Below are 19,050 nucleotides of genomic sequence, written 5' to 3'. Positions count from 1 at the left end.
GCTTAAGTGCTGACGGACTGTACGGGAGTGACAAATTGGAATTGCCCATTTCAGGACTTGTGGAAGAGTTCAAATGCACTAAAGCAAGGTTGGTCATGACCATCACTGAATCTGAAGATACTGTTATTCGAACAGCAGCCCCCAATGTGGCAAAGGGGAGGAAGTGGGCCCCATCTGAAGCCGTTCAGGGTGCTAAGTCTGCTCTTCATTTCTGGGATGTGGTTGGCCAAGTCCAACACGGGAGAGCCTGACTCGGGCTCGTCCCAAAAGCTCCTCAATCGCACAAGGCAACGTCAGTGCAGAAGAGAGCTCGTGGTGGAGGAGGTGAGAAGACGGGAGGAGGCAGAGCGACACGCCAAGGCCGTCTCAATGGCCAAGCAGGGCCAATGGACTAACTGGGAGAGCCTGGAAAAGAGGAAACTCAGCTGGCGTGACATCTGGCAAATGGAAGGATTTTGGTTAAGTTTTGTCATCAGAGCCACTTATGATGTTCTACCGTCACCCCCAGAACCTGAAGCAGTGGTTCGGAGAAGACCCCGCTTGCTCCCTTTGCCAAGCACCTGCATCACAAAGGCACATTTTAACACTATGGGCCTCGGCCAAGGGCGTTACACTTGGCGGCATAACCAAGTTCTCAGACAGCTGGCATCAATCCTGGAACAGAGGCCTAAGATCACAAATTCTTCCAAACAAACATCGGCAGGAAATGTCCACTTCACAACATTTGTACCTACAGGCCAACCTCCAGAGCACCAGATAACATCAATGGATGCAAGCATTCTGCAGCCTGCTCGGGATTGGAAGATGGAAGTGGACTTGGGGGAAAAAAGGCTTGTGTTTCCCCCAGACATTGTGGCTACAACACTCCGGTCCAGACATGGTCCTGTGGTCCACAACAGCCAAGTTGGCATACATTGTGGAATTGGCAGTTCCATGGGAAGATGGTGCTGAAGAAGCTTATGAGAGGAAAAAGACCAAGTACTCTGAACTGGCAACTGAAGCTTCCCAGAATGGCTGGGAGACCAAGATTTTCCATGTCGAAGTGGGTTGCAGGGGATTTGTTGCTACATCGATGACCAGGCTATTAAAGAAAATGGGGGTGAGGGGTCGCTCCCTCCAACAAACAATCAAATCATTATCAAATTCTGCAAAAAAAAAGCAGCAATTGGATTTGGATCAGAAGGAGAGACAACAATTGGGTTGCAGTGCAAGATGAAGGCAGGAGGGTATGGAATTGAGGGGGGTGTAACTGGGACACCAGGTTTCACCGTTGAGCCCTCTGGAGATGTTGTGGGCTTATCAATGAAACGTCAAAGAAGGAGGGTGCCCACCTGATGACCCCGATGATGTACCTACCCTACCTTTCACCACTCCTATCCCACGGCAAATAGCAAGACTTATTACAGGGATTGAAACATCCAGTCCTATTAGCTCTACTTATACATGTTTTGTATCTCAAATCATTTTTGAATTATAGAGTAAAGCATGGAACCAGGCCTTTTGGCCCAACTTGTCCACACCGACCAACATGCTCCATCTACACTAGTCCCACCTGTCTGCAATTGGCCCATAAAAATCCTGTCCTATCCATGTACCTGTCAAATTGTATATTAAGTTGCAATAGTCCCTGTCTCAACTACCTCCTCTGGCAGCTCATTCCATACATCTACCGCCCTTTGTGTGAAAAAGTTACCCCTCCGATTCCTGTTAATTCATCCCCCCCCCACCCCCCCGCCTTAAAACTGTCATGTCATTGTCATTGAAATATCATTGTCATGGCCTCAATTTATTTAGTGTCCTTCACATGACCAGATGTTTAAGTGTGTGCAGAATAACAAAGAGTAAATCTATGTGTACATTGCTTTAACTATTTTGGCAGAAAAACCACTACAGCAGATTTTCATTATGCATTTATCTGGCAAGCAATCTATTGAGCAACAGAAGAGCAAGCCAATGGCAGCAGAAATACGCTTTTATTCCCATTGTAGTTGTTAAGCTTTGCAAACCCCATCATATAATATAAAGTAAAAGCTAGGCAGACACTAGATACTGTCTGGTGCTTATTACACACTACAATCTCAATGGAGCACAGAGATGTCCTTCAGATGAGATATTCAGTTGAGAACGAGTCTGTCCCTTTCAGTCTGATATGAAACGTTCCACGGCATTATTGCACTGAGATGGGTTATTCTGGAGTCTAGCCAACATCTACATTTTAACTTAGTTTATTTTAGTTTAGAGAATCAGTGAGGGAACAGGCCCTTTGGCCCACCAGGTAATGTTACAAAATTTTGAGATTTAAAAAATCAAGTCTGCAATTTATCCCATCAGATAAAGCATAACAATAAGTTTAATTTGACACCAAATTCACTTTCATATCTCAAGTATTAAAAAAGTTATGGCCATTTTCATACTCGGAAATTAGCATCTTGTTCCCTGATTTTCAATGGACATTACAAAAAAGCTGTGATCTTGGATAGTCAAGGCCAATGGCAGGAAAATTAACATTTTTATTAGCCTAAGTGTCTTTATTCACAAATTTCACAATATAAACATGATTTTTATTTGCAAATTTCATATTTATAGGCCAAATGTAAAAGCTAGTGTTCAGAAATAAATGCCCATAGAAATACTGTCTAGTGGGTTCTTGGAACGCGCTGGTTTAGAACGTTGACATAGCGCTGGATTAGTGCCCTCAAATGCCGAGAAAAATACTGCGGGATATAAAAAGACCAAAATGAACTATTCCTATAGATCAGATGAAAAATAGGGTTATATTCAGTTAATGTAAGAACGAGTCTGTCCCTTTCGGTCTGAGACAGTATTTTAAAATTATAACTCCATCGGCATTAAAACTGCACCTTTTGCGATGGGTCTTGCAGCGATTTTTCGTGGATGATTTACTAGCCAACATCTGCGATTAGTACACTTAGTTTATTTTTTAAACCCGCCCCCTCCAGAATCGCGCAGCTGTGGGCAGATTCCCAGGCGATTCAGGTAGGTTTTGTAACATACCTACACCAGGTCTGCACTGACCAGCACTCCCTGCACATTAATGCTATCCTACACACACTAGGGACAATTTACACTTATACCAATCCATTTTACCTGCAACCCTGTACGTCTTTGGTAACGTACAAACTCCGTACAGACAAGCACCCGTAGTCGGGATAGAACCTGGGTCAGTTTAACTCCAGGACTTTGACTTTCATATGAAGAAAGACTGGATAGACTCGACTTGTACTCGTTAGAATTTAGAAGATTGAGGGGGGATCTTATAGAAACTTACAAAATTCATAAGGGGTTGGACAGGCTAGATGCAGGAAGATTGTTTCCGATGTTGAGGAAGTCCAGAACAAAGGGTCACAGTTTGAAGGATAAGGGAGAAATATTTTAGGACCGAGATGAGAAAAACATTTTTCACACAGAGAGTGGTGAATCTCTGGAATTCTCTGCCACAGAAGGTAGTTGAGGCCAGTTCATTGGCTATATTTAAGAGGGAGTTAGATATGGCCCTTGTGGCTAAAGGGATCAGGGGGTATGGAGAGAAGGCAGGTACGGGATACTGAGTTGGATGATCAGCCCTGATCATATTGAATGGCGGTGCAGGCTCGAAGGGCCGAATGGCCTAATCCTGCACCTAATTTCTATGTTTCTGTGTTTTACTCGGGTTTCGACCATCTGTAGTCTCTTGCAGTTCTAAAATCTAACCAATATTGTTAAAGCAGATTAACTAGTCATGATCAGACATCCATTTCTGAAGTCTGAAGAAAGGTTCCGACCCGAAATGTCACCTATACCTTTTCTCCAGAGATGCTGTCTGACCCGCTGTTGCTCCAGCTTTTTGTGTCCATCTTCCATTTCTGTGAGCTTGCTGTATGCCAGTGTCTTCGTATTTTCTTGCATGACAAAGGGTGGATGCATATCAAATGGTTCTTAAATTGGTTCTGGAGTGCATTGATACAAGTTTGTTCTTTCTATCTTACTTTCCAACTTTGTTAAACTAATTAGCTTGTATATTTTGATCAGCGGGGAATAAATGAGACTTTCCTCTGAGCTTTCTATGGATTCTAGCACTAATTCAGTAATTGGATATTTATTTCAGTGAGATGATGTAAAACCTGTGTGAACCAGATGAGCAACCGTATACTCAGTGAAACACACTGGGCTGCAATTCCTTGCTTTCTCTTTAACTGTGAATCTACTGTCATCAGGCATTGTTTTCTGTGCAGGAAAGAACTGCAGATGCTGGTTTACACTGAAGTTCGACACAAAATGCTGGAGTATCTCAGCGGGACAGGCAGTCTCGGGAGAGAAGGAATGCGTAAATTTCATAGTTGAGACCCATTTTCAGACGGACCCTTCTTCAGAAGAAGACCCTTCTCCCAACCCCTCATCTTCAGAAGAACGGTCTCGACCCGAATCGTCACCCATTCCTTCTTTCCCAGGCATTATTTTTTTTTCAGTTTAACAATTTGCCCCTCTATTACCTGTATCACAAAACCTGTGGCAATCAGCACTTGGACCAAGGCCGTACAGTGAGAGGAAAAGGAATATTGGTGTAGTTTTGCTGGAGAAGCTGGTAGAGTAGTGTTGCAACTTCTGGTTCAAAAACAATGGTAGCACAGTGGCTGCTCAGTGGCGCAGCGGAAACAGCCAGGACAAAATTGCTGTGTAAATACAGTCTGGTGCTTGAACAATCAAGTGTGCTGTACAAATGCAAGTACATTTTTGAACAACCACAGTCTAATTGTTCAATCACTGCGCAAAAAAGTGAAATGTTGTAAAATAGACAGGAATGAGAGTCATTTAGGGATCCCTGAAATAATGTATAATTGTGGGCAATTGTCAAAGACATTGACTTTTATATCAAAATAAAAAAAGATAATCAGCACATTTTTTCAGTTTTAAATATAGTTGTTGCCTTATAGCACCAGAGACCCGGGTTCAATCCTGACTATAGGTGCTGTCTATACGTAGTTTGTATGTTTCCTCTGTGACCGCGTGGGTTTTCTCCTGGTGCTCCCGTTTCCTCCCACACTGCAAAGATGTGCAAGTTTGTCGGTTAAATGTCTTTGGTAGAGATTGTAAATTGTCCCTAGTCTGTTGGATAGTGCTAGAGTATGGGGATCGCTGGTCGGCGTGGGTGGGCCGAAGGGTCTGCTTTTGCACTGTATCTCTAAAGTAAACGAAACTCTGCATGCAGAATGAAGCTTCCTTCTCCTTTGGATACTTGGGACAGGCAGTTGCCAGGAGTGAATGCAAGGTCATAAATGCCCTTTATGATGTTTACTTTTAGAGCCCTACAGAGCAGAGAAGAATGTAAAAATGCATCGATCACATTTGGACGTTCCCCTTTTTGATGGTTAAGGTTTTCTGCAAGAGTAAAATGTCACCTTTCAATAGTGACAGCCTGCAAGGATCCTGAGGCAAGTTTTCTGTATAATGAGGGTGACTCAGCTTTGGCAGTGAGAGACATGCAGGCACTTGTGATTGGTTGCCAGCTGAGACATTCACAGGTTGTAGATGTGAATGAGGATGATCTTGTAAAGGAATACCCTGTACAATTGTTGTAGCTGCAGGAGATACTGATCAGATCAGTATTCTATATGAAGCATGGATGGAGGAGGATTTTTGGTGACACCTCTTGCATCAAATATCAATGTTTTTAATTACTCCCCTTGCAGATTTCTTTTTCTGATACATATCTGCCCGCTGAACGTTAAAGGGGATTCTGTTGAATTTAACTGCGGGGGTTGGGGGGGGACTGGTGGCTGCAAACAGATTTTCTTCATTGATCCACTGTTCATTAGAGAGAAATGTCTTGCCTTTAGTTTAGAGATACAGCTCGGAAACAGTCGCTTCGGTCCACAGCCAGCGATGCACTTCCCTACACATTAGGGATAATTTCCAATCTTTACCGAAGCAATTAATCTACAAACCTGTACGTCTTTGGAGTGGGGGAGGGAACCGGAGCAGCCGGGGGAAAACCCATAGGGAGAATGTGCAAACTGCATACAGGCAGCACCCGTAGTCAGGATCGAACCCGGGTCTCTGGCGCTGTGAAGCAGCAATGCTACTTCTGCGTCACTGTGCCGCCCCTCTCACCTTTAAAGTTTATTTTGAGAGTGCCGCATTATTAAAAGCCAACATTTTCATTGGTGTATTAAAATGGATTTTGGAGTTAACGCTATTATTTACATTATTCAATAAAGCTAGACATCAGAAAAACAACACAAAGTTGTATGAAATTCTTGCAATAAAGCAGCTGTGAAATATCAATACTTTGCATTAAACTTCCCCAAGATGTTTGCAAAATTGGTTAACGCAATTTTAATCTCTGCGTTGCTGCTTTTCTGCCACCAAACTGGCAAATATCTGGGCCACAATTGTCTTTCATATGTAACAGATCTATAAGTTATAGAGCACAAAATAATATTACATTGGTGCCCTATTCATTTTAGATTACATATGTTGTACACGTATGTCTACTGCACCATTTTAATTTGCTGAGAGGAATTCAGAATCGATACCCATAGGAGTCTGAAAAGAGGTTCTGACCCAAAACATCATCTATTCCTTTTCTCCAGAGATGCTGCCTGACCCATTGAGTTACTCCACCATTTTGTATCAATCTTCAATACTCGTAGATCCCTTTAAATGAAGGTAGAAATCTCCCAATTCAATGTCCAAAACTGTTCCTTTGATTATGGCCTCCTCAGAGTTCTCCGTGAGCCAAGGACCATTGCTCTGCCTTTTGCTATGAGAACCTACTCTGAGTGAACGAGAAGAGTTGGCTGCGAACATTTTGGAAAGTATTTGCCCAGTCAAATGGTCAATATCGTCAGAGTCATACAGCGTGGAAACAGGCCCAACTTGCCCACACTGACTGCTGTGGGACTTCAGTATGTGGTGGCACAATCTTATTTGCGGGTAATACGAAAGCAAGCGCTGGTCAATCAAGATTGGGGTTAAACACATTGTTCTGGCAGAGTATGCAACCACTGATGCAACTGCGCTGGGAGTGCTTGATGCTGAGACTGGATGCTGGAAATATAATGAGCTCCATTTCCTCGCCAGTGCCCTTCAAACGGAGTATAGAAATTCACTCAAAGACCCATTAAATAGTCTCTGAACATACTGATAATATTGGAAAACTTTAAAGGTCAAAATGATTCACACTAGTCAGCATGTGTTCTCACAAGTGATTTTTAAAAATTAATTGGAATGTGGGCATCGCTGATGAGACTTGTATTAATAGCTCTTTTTGAATGACAAGCCATTAGTTTGAACTGAGGCATTTCCTCTGGTGAAGCTGCACTCATTGATATTGAGTTTGGACTTCCAGGATCTGAACGAAACAACAGTGAAGCAATATCACTATCGTTCCAATTTAGGATGGTATTCACATTGGAATTCACTTCACATCACAATTCACATTGGTAACGTGCTGGTGGTACCATGTGTATGGAGTCAGGAACTGCAGATGCTGCTTCACACTGAATATAGACACAAAATGCTGGAGTAATTCCGAGGGTCTAGCAGCATCTCTGGAGAAAAGGAATAGGTGACATTTCAGGTCGAGACACTTCTTCAGACTCAATGTTACCATGAACCTGCCGTGCTTGTCTTTGTTGCTATTAAGAATCATGAATTTGGGAGTTGCTGGTAGAATAGCCCAGGGTAGTCGGTGAAGAGTATTTTATAAACGGTATGCACGCTGCAGCTATGGTACGACAGTGATGAAGGGAATGAGTGTTTGGAATAATGGGTGGCAGCCGTGCTTTTCCCCTTGATAATGTTGAAACAGAAACATAGAAAATAGGTGCAGGAGGAGGCCATTCGATCCGAGCCAGCACCGCCATTCATTGTGATCATGGCTGATTGTCCCCAATCAATAACCCGTGCCTGCCTTCACCCCATATCCCTTGATACCACTAGCCCCTGGAGCTCTATCTAACTCTCTCTTAAATCCATCCAGTGATTTGGCCTCCACTGCCCTCTGTGGCAGGGAATTCCACAAATTTACAACTCTGGGTGAAAAAGTTTTTTCTCACCTCAGTCTTAAATGGCCTCCCCTTTATTCTTGGAACAACCTCGCAACTGAGCTAGATCCTGTTGTAAACTTGGATATTCTCCCTCACTGTCTGCTATACCACAAATTTTGGTGTCATCTGCAAACCCCTCGGAACCCATTTGAACCCCACAGGCTTCCATTAAATCTTTCCTCCCTCACCTTAAACCCATGTCCTCTAGTTCTCGATTTCCCTACTCTGGGCTAAAGACTCTGTGTGTTTATCTGATCTATTCCTCTCATGATTTTGTACACCTCTATAAGATCACCCTTCATCCTCCTGCGCTCCAAGAAATAATAGACAATAGGTGCAGGAGTAGGCCATTCAGCCCTTCTAGCCAGCACCAAATAAAGCCTTAACCTGCTCAATCTCTCCGTATAGTTCAGTCCCTCAAATCCTGGCGACGTCCTGGTAAATCTTCCCTGAACCCTTTCAATGTTGGCAACAACTTTCCTCTAACATGGTGACCAAAACTAAACACAATACTCTAAATGCAGCCTCTTATATAACAGCAGCATGACCTCCCAACTATATTTAATACTCTGATGAAGGCCAATGTGTCGAAAGCCTTCTTGACCACCCTATCCACCTGTGACACCACTTTCAAGGAATAATCTGTGCCTATCCAAATGTTGTCAGATCCTGTCACTAAGAATCCCCTCCAACAACTTTCCACCATTGAAATCAGGCCCACTGACCTGTAGTTCCAGGCATGTCCTTGCTGCCCATCTTAAATAATAGTATAAGAGTAGCCACCATCCAATGGCTTCACTTGTGGCTAAAGATGTTGCAAATATCTCTGTAAGGACCTTCACAATTTCCTCCCTAGCTTTCCGCAAGCTCCGAGGTTGGCTAGGCCCAGGATTGATCAACATTAACATGGTTTAAAACTGCCCAAACCTCCTTTAGTAATTCACATATAAGCAAAGGCATCACAGCACTGATGTTGCAATTCCTTGGTTTCCATGACATTCTCCTCGGCAAAATGGATGATAAATATTCATTGAATATCTTTCCCCGTCTCTTGTGGCTCTGCACAAAGACAGTCATGTTGATCATTAAGGGGACCTATTCTTTCCCCAGCCACTCTTTTACTCTTAATATACTAATCGATTTATTTTTCCAACCTTTACTCATGTAAACTCTTATTATATGGATCCATTAATCTGGTTGTTTTTTGTTTTGTTTCACAGGTTTTTTAATATTTTCCTTTCACGCTTGACTGGGTAATTAATTGGTTTTATAATTTTTGATTGAATTGTATTATTTTTCAATTTACCTACATTTGACAGAACCTCCCTAAAATGTTTCCAGTGCCATTATTGAAAGAAAGTGGGGTAAGGATTATTAATGAAAAAAATTGCTTCATCTGCACAAAACATTGAAAACCACATTTACCATCATGTGAATCATAAATTTAAAGAGAGTTTGCATTTGTATATTTTCCTGATTTTTGGAAGTTCCCTAATTTTACTTCATTGGGAGGACATTTCATTTCCCACAAACTACTGTTGAAATTGTGAAAAGTCCATGATTGAATCAACCTGTGTCTGTAAACTACCAGGCTGAAGGATGAATTGGTAAGGGAGAAAAAAAAAAATACTCCACCTGACTTGTTACAATAGCACAAACTAGGACTCTATATTGGAATTTATACAGCAGTTACATTTAAGCATATTGTACAATGAGCCTATTTTGTGAGATATTTCTGAAATGTCATAGGGGTGCTCAAACAAAACAGGTTCTGTTGCTGTCACTGATTAGAACACGGAACATAGAAGGGTGGCACGGTGGCGCAGCGGTAGAGTTGCTGTCTTACAGCGCTTGCAGCACCTGAGACCCAGGTTCGATCCCGACTACAGGTGCTGACTGCACGGAGTTTGTACGTTCTCCCCGTGGCCGCGTGGGTTTTCTCCGAGATCTTCGGTTTCCTCCCACACTCCAAAGACGTACAGCTTTGTAGGTTAATTTGCCAGGTATAAGTGTAAATTGTCCCTAGTGTGTGTAGGAGCGTTAATGTGCCCGGATTGCTGGTCAGTGCGAACTTGGTGGGCTGAAGGGCCTGTTTCCGCGCTGTATCTCTAAACTAAACTAACTTAAACAAAACAGGACTCGGAACAGTACAGCACAGGGACAGGCCTTTTGTGCAGAACATTATACCATGATTATTGTCTCTCATCCACCTGCTCATATGCCTCCATTCCCTGCATATCCATGTGCCTATCCAAAAGCCCCTCAAATTCCCCTATCATATTGAGTTTAGTTTAGTAATACAGCGTGGAAACAAGCCCTGCATCTCACTAAGACTGCGTCGACCAGCGATCCCTGTACACTAATATTATTCTACACACGAGGGGCAATTTGCAATCTTTACTCAAGTCAATTAACCTACAAAACTGTATGTTTTTGGAGTGTGGGAGGAAACCGGAGCACTCGGAGAAAACCCACGTGGAAACGGGGTGAACGTACAAACTCCGTAAAGACAGCACCCGGAGTCAAGATCAAACCCGGGTCCACTGCGCTGTAGGGCAGCAACTCCACCACTGCGCCATCATGCTGTCTGTCTCCACAGCCATCCCTGGCAATGTTTTCCAGACACCATCACCCTCTGTGTGAAAAAGAAACTTGCCCTACTTATCACCTTTAGGTTCTCGCCTTGAATGTATGCCGCTGGCCTTTGATATTTCCAGCCTGAAAGAAAGGTTCTGAATAGAACAACTAGGAGCTGATTTTAAAGAATACCTAAGCCCGTGGAAAGCAGATTTGAAAAATGCAGTAAGAAGGCTGAACTCATCGTTGAAATGACTGCTAATTTTAACATCTATTAGCTATAATTATTTTCCTCCATCTGGCGTGACTGATATTAGGTTATGCTGTGCTGTTGAATTGGCTAGTCAGCCACAGTTATCCAGGGTACTTCCAAATGAGAATAGTAACGTGCTTTTGCACTTAATTAGATGATGATATGTCCTCATTTGAAAGATCATTCTGGGCTTTGTGACTCCACTAAATGGAATATTTGGAAGACTGTATTCTCTGCCTTGTCATAGCACAAACTGTTTTCTCATTCAGTAAGATCATGGTTAGTCTATCCTTCAACTCTGGCGAATACAAATTAATTAATTTCATTCTTGGAAGCTTCAGATGAACAGCATCCATCGTCTTTGCAGTATTTCTATTTTACTTAATTCTATGTGTTAGCACATGCAAACTCTTAACCTGTCTGTCTCTTTAGTGCCACTAACTCAATCTCTTAAAGCTCCCCACTCAGAAATTCTATTTCATCCTTTGCCACCTTCGACACTTTAACAAATGACTTTTTTCTTCCTTTTGAATGTCAAGAATCGCACCCTTCCACAGCTTCTGAATACAAAAGCTACGGCAAATCTTTCTTCCCATCTGCTTTCTTCTGATCCCATCTCCTCCCTCATGTTCACTCTTTCATCTAATCTTCATCTCTCCTCCTCCTCCATGGGTCTGGGCGCATGGTGAAGCAGCGGTAGAGGTGCTGCCTTGCAGCGCCAGAGAGCCAGGTTCGATCCTGACTACGGGTGCTGTCTGTATGGAGTTTGTACATTCTTCCTGTGACCACGTGGGTTTTCTCCGGGTGCTCTGGTTTCCTCCAACACTGCAAAGACGTAGAGGTTTGTAGGTTAATTGGCTTTGGAAAAAATTGTAAATCGTCCCTAGTGTGTAGGGTTTTGCTGGTGTAGGGGTGATCGCTGGTCGGCGCGGACTCAGTGGGCCGAGGGGCCTGTTTCTCTCATATCTAACAGTCTAATATTGAATGATCAGTCTGCAATAACATGCTTTAGTTCCATAATTCCTCTTTTATACCCTCAACATGACTTAATTGATTATCTTGTGGTCTGTGCCATTAGCCAGATGTCATTGCCCCATACAATGGAACCTGTCCCTGAGCCACCTGAATCCCTGCCTTTGGCCTCACACCCTCACTGCACTTTATTATTGTAAGGTGCCAGGACGACCAAAAATCTCAATTGTTCCACTCTTCCCGATTTATCCAGCTATTCCCTTCAAACATTGTAACTAGGATTGCCAACTTTCTCACTCCCAAATAAGGGACAAAAGGTCAAAATAAGGGACAAATTCCCGACGGCAATTCGTTGACCGACTCGGCCGTGGCTGGGTGAGTGATGAGTTGGCCCGGGTGCTGGACTGCACACAAAGCCCAGCCCAGCCGGCAGGGCCAGCTGAGGAGTCCGGCACCCCATCCAGCTCATGAACCGATGGCCGGCCATGAGAATGAGGGGTGATATTGCCGGCGGTAAGGCTAAGGTCGGACAGCTGGCCGGCCTGCCTGCCGACCGACGGGGTCACGGGCAAGGCGGTGCTGCTGCACTATGTCGGCATGGATGAGGCGGGGCCAGACGCGGCGCTCCAACCCAACAGTCCCCTCGACCTGCGTAGCTGGCAAATTTGGGAGAAGGGTGGTTACCATATCGGACAAACCAATTTGGGCGATTGTTTCGCGGAACACCTTCGCTTAGCCCTCGTGAAGCAACCTGATCTCCCGGCTGCTGGACACTATAATTCTCCTTCCCATTACAACACATTCTCCTTCCCATTTCTGTCCTCCATTGTCGGAGTGAGGCTAAACGCAAATTGGAGGAACAGCATCTCGTATTTCGCTTGGGCAGCTTATGAATATTGATTTCCCTCACTTCAGGTAGCCCTGGCATTCCCTCTTCACCCACCCAAGCTGCACTAGCTTCTCATTTTCACCACACAAAACATCTTACAATGGGCCTGTTTCCTTTATCATCACCACTGTTTCATTCATTGTACTTTATCTCTCCACATCACTGACTCTATCTCTCGTTTCCCTTATCCCTAACTAGTCCGAAGAAGGGTCTCGACCTGAAACGTCACCCATCCCTTCTCTCCAGAGATGCTGCCTGTCCCGCTGAGTTACTCCAGCTTTTTGTGTCTATCTTCGGTTTAAACCAGTATCAGCAGTCCCTTCTTACACAGAACACTCCTTTAGACTAATTGTGATGGGAGGGAAGCCTGGGGGCAAGACAAATCCTGGCAGGTTATAGGTGGATATGGACGGCACAGTGGTAGACCTGCTGCCTTGTAGCACCAGAGACCTGGGCTCGATCCTGACCACGGGTGCTATCTGTGTAGAGTATGTATTTCCTGTGACTGTGTGGGTTTTCTCCTGGTGCTCTGGTTCCTCTCATTACAAAGACCTGCAGGTTTGTAGGTTAATTGGCTTCTGCAAATTGTCCCTAGTGTGTAGGATAGAACTATTGTACGGGTGGTCGCTGGTCAGGGTGGACTCAGTGGGACGAAGGGCCTGGTTCCACACTGTATTTCTCAACTAAACTAAAAGTGAAGTGTCCCACTAATATTTCATGCTTTTATCGCTAACTCCCTTGCCTGTCCATTCTATGATACATTTGCGTACATTAACATTATTTATCTATCCATACTCTGTTGTCGATGATGAATATACTATAACATCTGAATACCTGCCATGTTTCTGAATCTCTGGAACTCTCTGCCACAGAGGGTAGTTGAGGCCAGTTCATTGGCTATATTTAAGAGGGAGTTAGATGTGGCCCTTGTGGCTAAGGGGATCAGGGGGTATGGAGAGAAGGCAGGTACGGGATACTGAGTTGGATGATCAGCCATGATCATATTGAATGGCGGTGCAGGCTCGAAGGGCCGAATGGCCTACTCCTGCACCTAATTTCTATGTTTCTATGTCTATGTTTCTATGTTTTGTCCTGCCCTCCCACCTCCTCCTCTCATCTCCCCCCCCCCCCCCCCCCCCCCCAACAATAACTGAAACGTCACCGATCCATGTTTTCCAGGGATGCTGACTGACCCATTGAGCTACTCCAATAATTTATATCTAGACTTTAATATCCCTTCAGTGAATGATGTGTTCTTTATTGTGTCACACTTATTCATGTAGATTTTAGCACAGACTTGTTAGTATCTTCAAAGTTGTTTTGGGTGTTTCGTCTCGTTTATCATTTGTTTTCAAAGTGACCAAGTTGCTTGAGCTCTTAAAATGTCCAAATTTACAATGGAACATCGTGAGGTGCTTGGCTCTCTGTGATACAGGCAGGAAAAATAGCTGAATCATCTGAGTGAGGGAAAGAAAGGAGAGCTGATCTATTCTAACAACATTTCACGGGGAAATTCCCTCTGGTATCAGATCTTTGATGGGCTACTTAGTGTCCTAATTACAGGTAGTTTTTGGAATACCCTTCACTGTTGCTCCCATTAGTCCTGGACATTATCTTTAGAATGGAGTATTATCTTGGCCTGATTCGAATAGATAGACCTCAATCCACAAACGCCTGGCCAACCCAGCAGACTTGCACCAATTTATTTCTGTCTTTGTCTCAACACACTTTTTCATCTGGACATGTTTCTGGTCCAGTGATATTGATTTGTGTGATGCACATTGAATCTCCTGAATTATTGATGATTCTGCAAGGTTGCAATACATATACAGACACTTCCTGTGGATTTATAGACACACGGAATAGGTTAAAAGTGGAAAAGATCCATTCTTTCTATTGGATCTATGCTGGCTCTAGATGAGAACAGGGCAGCAGGATCCGGGTTCAATCCTGACTACGGGCGCTGTCTGTTTGGAGTTTGTACGTTCTCCCCGTGACCCCGTGCTTTTTCTCTGGGTGCTCTGGTTTCCTCCCACATTCGAAAGGCATGCAGTTTTATAGGTTAATTGATTTTGGTAAAGATTGTAAATTGTCCATGGGGGGGTGGGGGGTGTAGGATTCTGCTAGTGTACGGGGAATGCTGGTTGGTATGGACTCGGTGGGCCAAAGGGGCTATTTCTGTGCTGTATCTCTAAGCTAAACTAAACAATCCAGCCAGTCCACACCCTCATCCTCTCCTCATGGCTTTGTAAATTCATTCCTTCCAGATCCTTTACCAGCTACCTTTTGAATGCCGCAATTGCATCTTTCTCATTATTAATCCCAGCAGTACATTTCAGACCATAACCACTTGCTGCATTAAGAAGCAAGTTTGTTTTCATTGCTTGTGCAATTGACCTTGTTCTGTGTCCCTATAAAGAAGTGCATCCCTCCATCTACCTTCATCAAGAATGAGTTTAGGTTAGTTTAGAGGTACAGCGTGGGAACAGGCCCTTCAGCCCAACGATGCTGGACCAACCAGCAATCTCCGCACATTCACACTATCCTACACACACTAGGGACAATTTACAATTTTACAGAAGCCATTTAACCTACAAACCCGCACGTCTTTGGAGTCTGGGAGGAAATCGGAGCACCCAGAGAAAACCCAAGCTGTCACAGGGAGTACATATAAACTCTGTACAGACAGCATGTGAGGTCGGGATCAAACTCGTGTCTCTGTCACTGTGAGACAGTAACGCTACCACTGTGGCACCAGTGTGCCTGGATGTGGAGCGAAACAAAAACGTGAAGAAATTGGACATATTGACGTTTTGAGTGGCGATCCTACTTCAGAACTAATACAGTGGTCTGATGAAGGGTTTCTACCCGAAACGCCACCTATTCCTTTTCTCCAGTGATGCTGCCTGACCCGCTGAGTCACTCCAGCATTTGTGTCTATCTTCCAATACAGTGCATCTGGACATGGACCTGGAACTGGACCAGGCTCAGTGGATGGGGCTCAACATAATACCTGGGTGACTGGCATCTGGTGCCCGATGGAGTGTGTCCTGAGGACCAAACAGTCATCGGGTCGACCCCAACTGTGGTTTTAATGGAAAATTAGCACGTCGAACTGAGCAGCCCGAAGTGTAAGATTGCACACCTTGGAAGCTCATCTCTTTGTCCGTGTTGTCTCTGGGCACAGGATTAGGGCGGTGGCTGGTGTGCTGGAGGTGGAAGAGGATTATCGCCGTCATATGTCAACATTTTAAAGCCAGAATATGTGGTCATTGCATGATTATCTGTCATGCTGTCCTTGCATCCTTGTCTTGGCTTTCTAACGCAAGGTGATGTTCATAGTTTAATTTAGTTTTGTTTATTGTCACGTGTACCGAGGTTACAGTGAAAAGCTGGAATATATAGCTCTTGAGCCAATTGTTTTAGTTTACAGTCATCTGCACTTGTACAGTGTATTATCCTGATAACACTTGTCTCTTCTGCCACAGACAGCTGAGATGGAGCAGCAGCTATCGATGCAAGTTCATAACCTCCGCGATGAGTTCCGGGAAAAAAGCATCTCAACAAATCAACATGTGGTGCGTCTAGAGAGCTTGCAAGCTGAGGTGAGATCGAGTGGGATTGCATCCGTGTATTTATTCCGTATTTAACGCTGTACCATTAAAATACTCGGAAGGTTCTTTGTGCTTCTGCCAAGCTAAGTAGACATGTTGTGATTGCACGAGGGTTTCTGATGTAAGGGGTGTTCTGGTTCAGGAGCTCTCCCATTATTTTAAATACAGCTAGCACTAAAGTTTCCATGAGCCGACTATTCTCTGGTGACCTACAGAGGGCAATCAAAGGCATGACCTGAATTGGACATCAGGTTTCAGTACTCTTGGCCGTCCTTTTATCTCATTATATCAAAGAATAAGGGGTAAGCCATTCAGAACGGAGATGAGGAAACACTTTTTAACACAGAGAGTTGTGAGTCTGTGGAATTCTCTGACTCGGAGAGCGGTGGAGGCCGGTTCTCTGGATGCTTTCAAGAGAGAGCTAGATAGGGCTGTTAAAGATAGCGGACTCAGGGGATATGGGGAGAAGGCAGGAGCGGGGTACTGATTGGGGATGATCACGTTGAATGGCGGTGCTGGCTGAAAGGGCCGAATGGCCTACTTCATCTATTGTCTATCTATCTCTGTTCCCTTGGACATGTGAAGAAAAACCACTAATATTTAAACCTACACAAATAAGTACTAGAATGTAGAACAGGAATCCAGCAATGGGCGATAGAAAATCATTAGTCTTGTAGAGTACATTTCCCATATCTGTGTCCAAGATGGCTGTCGGAAGAGAGAGTGGACGCTGGCGCGCTTCAGCTGCCGCTGCTCTCTCTTCACATTGTGTTTATTTTTTTATTTTTTTATTTTGTGTCTTTGGAGCGATTTCTATCTTTAATTTGTGTATTGATGATGTCCTTATTATTTATTTTTCTCCGACTATGTTTTTTTTCTCTTCTGTTTAATCTTTGTAAGGTGACCTTGAGATTTGAAAGGCGCCCGAAAATAAAATGTATTATTATTATTATTATATTGTTCCAAAACCTATAGGCACAAATTAACTGTAATAAATGCTATGGTTGATTTGCATGGAAAGTACAATAAGAACAAGGATTTTGAGGTGTAGAAATTTAACACTGTTTTTCAGAGGCTTTTAAAAAAGCCGTTGCACCAGGAGATGAGCTGTCGATGTAAGCATTGTGTAGAGGAGAAGAAAGAGATTTGTAAGAAGGAATTGCAGACGCTGGTTTAAACTGAAGTTAGACACAAAAAGCTGGAGGAACTCATCGGGACAGGCAGCATCTCTGGTGAAAAGGAATAGGTGACGTTTCGGGTCAAGAAGGGTCCTGATGAAGGGTCTCGACCCGAAACGTCACCCATTCCTTCTCTCCAGAGATGCTGCCTGTTCCACTGAATTACTCCAGCTTTTTGTGTCCATCTTCGGAAGAAAGAGATTAATAGATTAAGCAAACGAGTAAAACTATTGTAAGGGCAGCACAATGGTGCAGCTGGGAGAGCCGCTGCTTCACAGTGTCGGAGATCTAAATTCAATCCTGACCTTGGGTGTTGTCTGCATGGAGTTTGCAAGTTTTTCTGACTGCGTGGGTTTCCTCTGGGTGGTCCAGGTTCCTCCCATAGAGAAACAAAGAAACATTTTTTTTTAAAAGGTGCAGGAGTAGGCATTTTGGCCCTTCGAGCCAGCACCGCCATTCAATATGATTATGACTGATCATCGAAAATTGATACCCCGTTCCAGCTTTCTCCCCATATCCCTTGATTCCGTTAGCCCCAAGAGCTAAATCGAACTCGTATATCACAAAGGTGTGTGGGTTTGTAGGTTAATTGGCTTGTGCCAAATTGTCCCTAATGTGCAGGGAGTAGATGAGAATGTGGAATAACACAGAACGAGCATGAACGGGTGATCAATGTACTCTGTGGGCGATAGGGCCTCTTTCCATGCTGGGTCTCTCCACAAACAAACTAAATCAACTTTAATGTCAACAAACATGAGATTGATCACTTCCATTCAAAAAGAGTGGAAGCAATATACGTAAATCACTGCAGTATCATCGATTTTGAAATTTCTTTTATAATACATTTTGATATAAAAGTCAGCAATGTCTTATAAAAGGAATTTCAAAATCTATACTTCAATGATGAACGGGTGATCATGATGTAACATGATGGTATTTATGCTAGAATCAGAAAGTTTGTAAGATTATGAGAGGCCCTCACCATCTTCCAGTCCCGCCTCAAGACCCATCTCTTCACCTCTGCCTATCCTTAGCCCCACGTGCCGTCCCTTTTCATCTGTGCATTAATTGCCTCATACTGTGTTTTGTATTGAATTCTGTATTTACTTTGTGTGCTAGTCATGTCTCTACTATTTATTTCATTCCCCTTACATGTTTTTCCTCTACCTGCGAAATTTTTGTAAGGTGTCCTTGAGACTCTTGAAAGGCGCCCATAAATAAAATTTATTATTATTATTATTATTATTCTTGCCCAGGCTAGGGGAGTCTAACACTAGAGGGCATAGATTTAAGGTGAAAGGGGAGAATTTTATGTGATCTAAGGGACACGTTTTTCCACGAGGAGTGGTGGTTGTATGGAACAAGCTGGCAGTCAGACAAGGTGGTGGAGGCAGATACAAACACAATGTTCAAAAGACATTTGGACAGGTACTTGGATGTGGAAGAAGTAAAAGGGTATGAAGGCGACACATTGGTGCAGCAGTAGAGTTGCTGCCTTCCAGCGCCAAAGACCTGGGGT

At 43.7% G+C, this 19,050-nt stretch overlaps 1 protein-coding gene across 1 annotated transcript in view; it reads left to right on the top strand.

Annotated features, from left to right (window-relative positions):
• LOC129709108 (BICD family-like cargo adapter 1) overlaps positions 1–19,050 on the top strand; it is a 67,268-nt gene that overhangs the window by 20,779 nt on the left and 27,439 nt on the right. Inside the window, exon 3 of the mRNA XM_055655229.1 lies at positions 16,228–16,344. Within this exon, the coding sequence (XP_055511204.1) occupies positions 16,228–16,344 (117 nt within the window). The remainder of the gene's footprint in view (positions 1–16,227; positions 16,345–19,050) is intronic.

The sequence above is a fragment of the Leucoraja erinacea genome, chromosome 25 (genome assembly GCF_028641065.1).
Source record: "Leucoraja erinacea ecotype New England chromosome 25, Leri_hhj_1, whole genome shotgun sequence".
In the NCBI taxonomy this organism is placed as follows: Eukaryota; Metazoa; Chordata; class Chondrichthyes; order Rajiformes; family Rajidae; genus Leucoraja; species Leucoraja erinaceus.
This window is presented reverse-complemented; position numbering and strand designations above follow the sequence as displayed.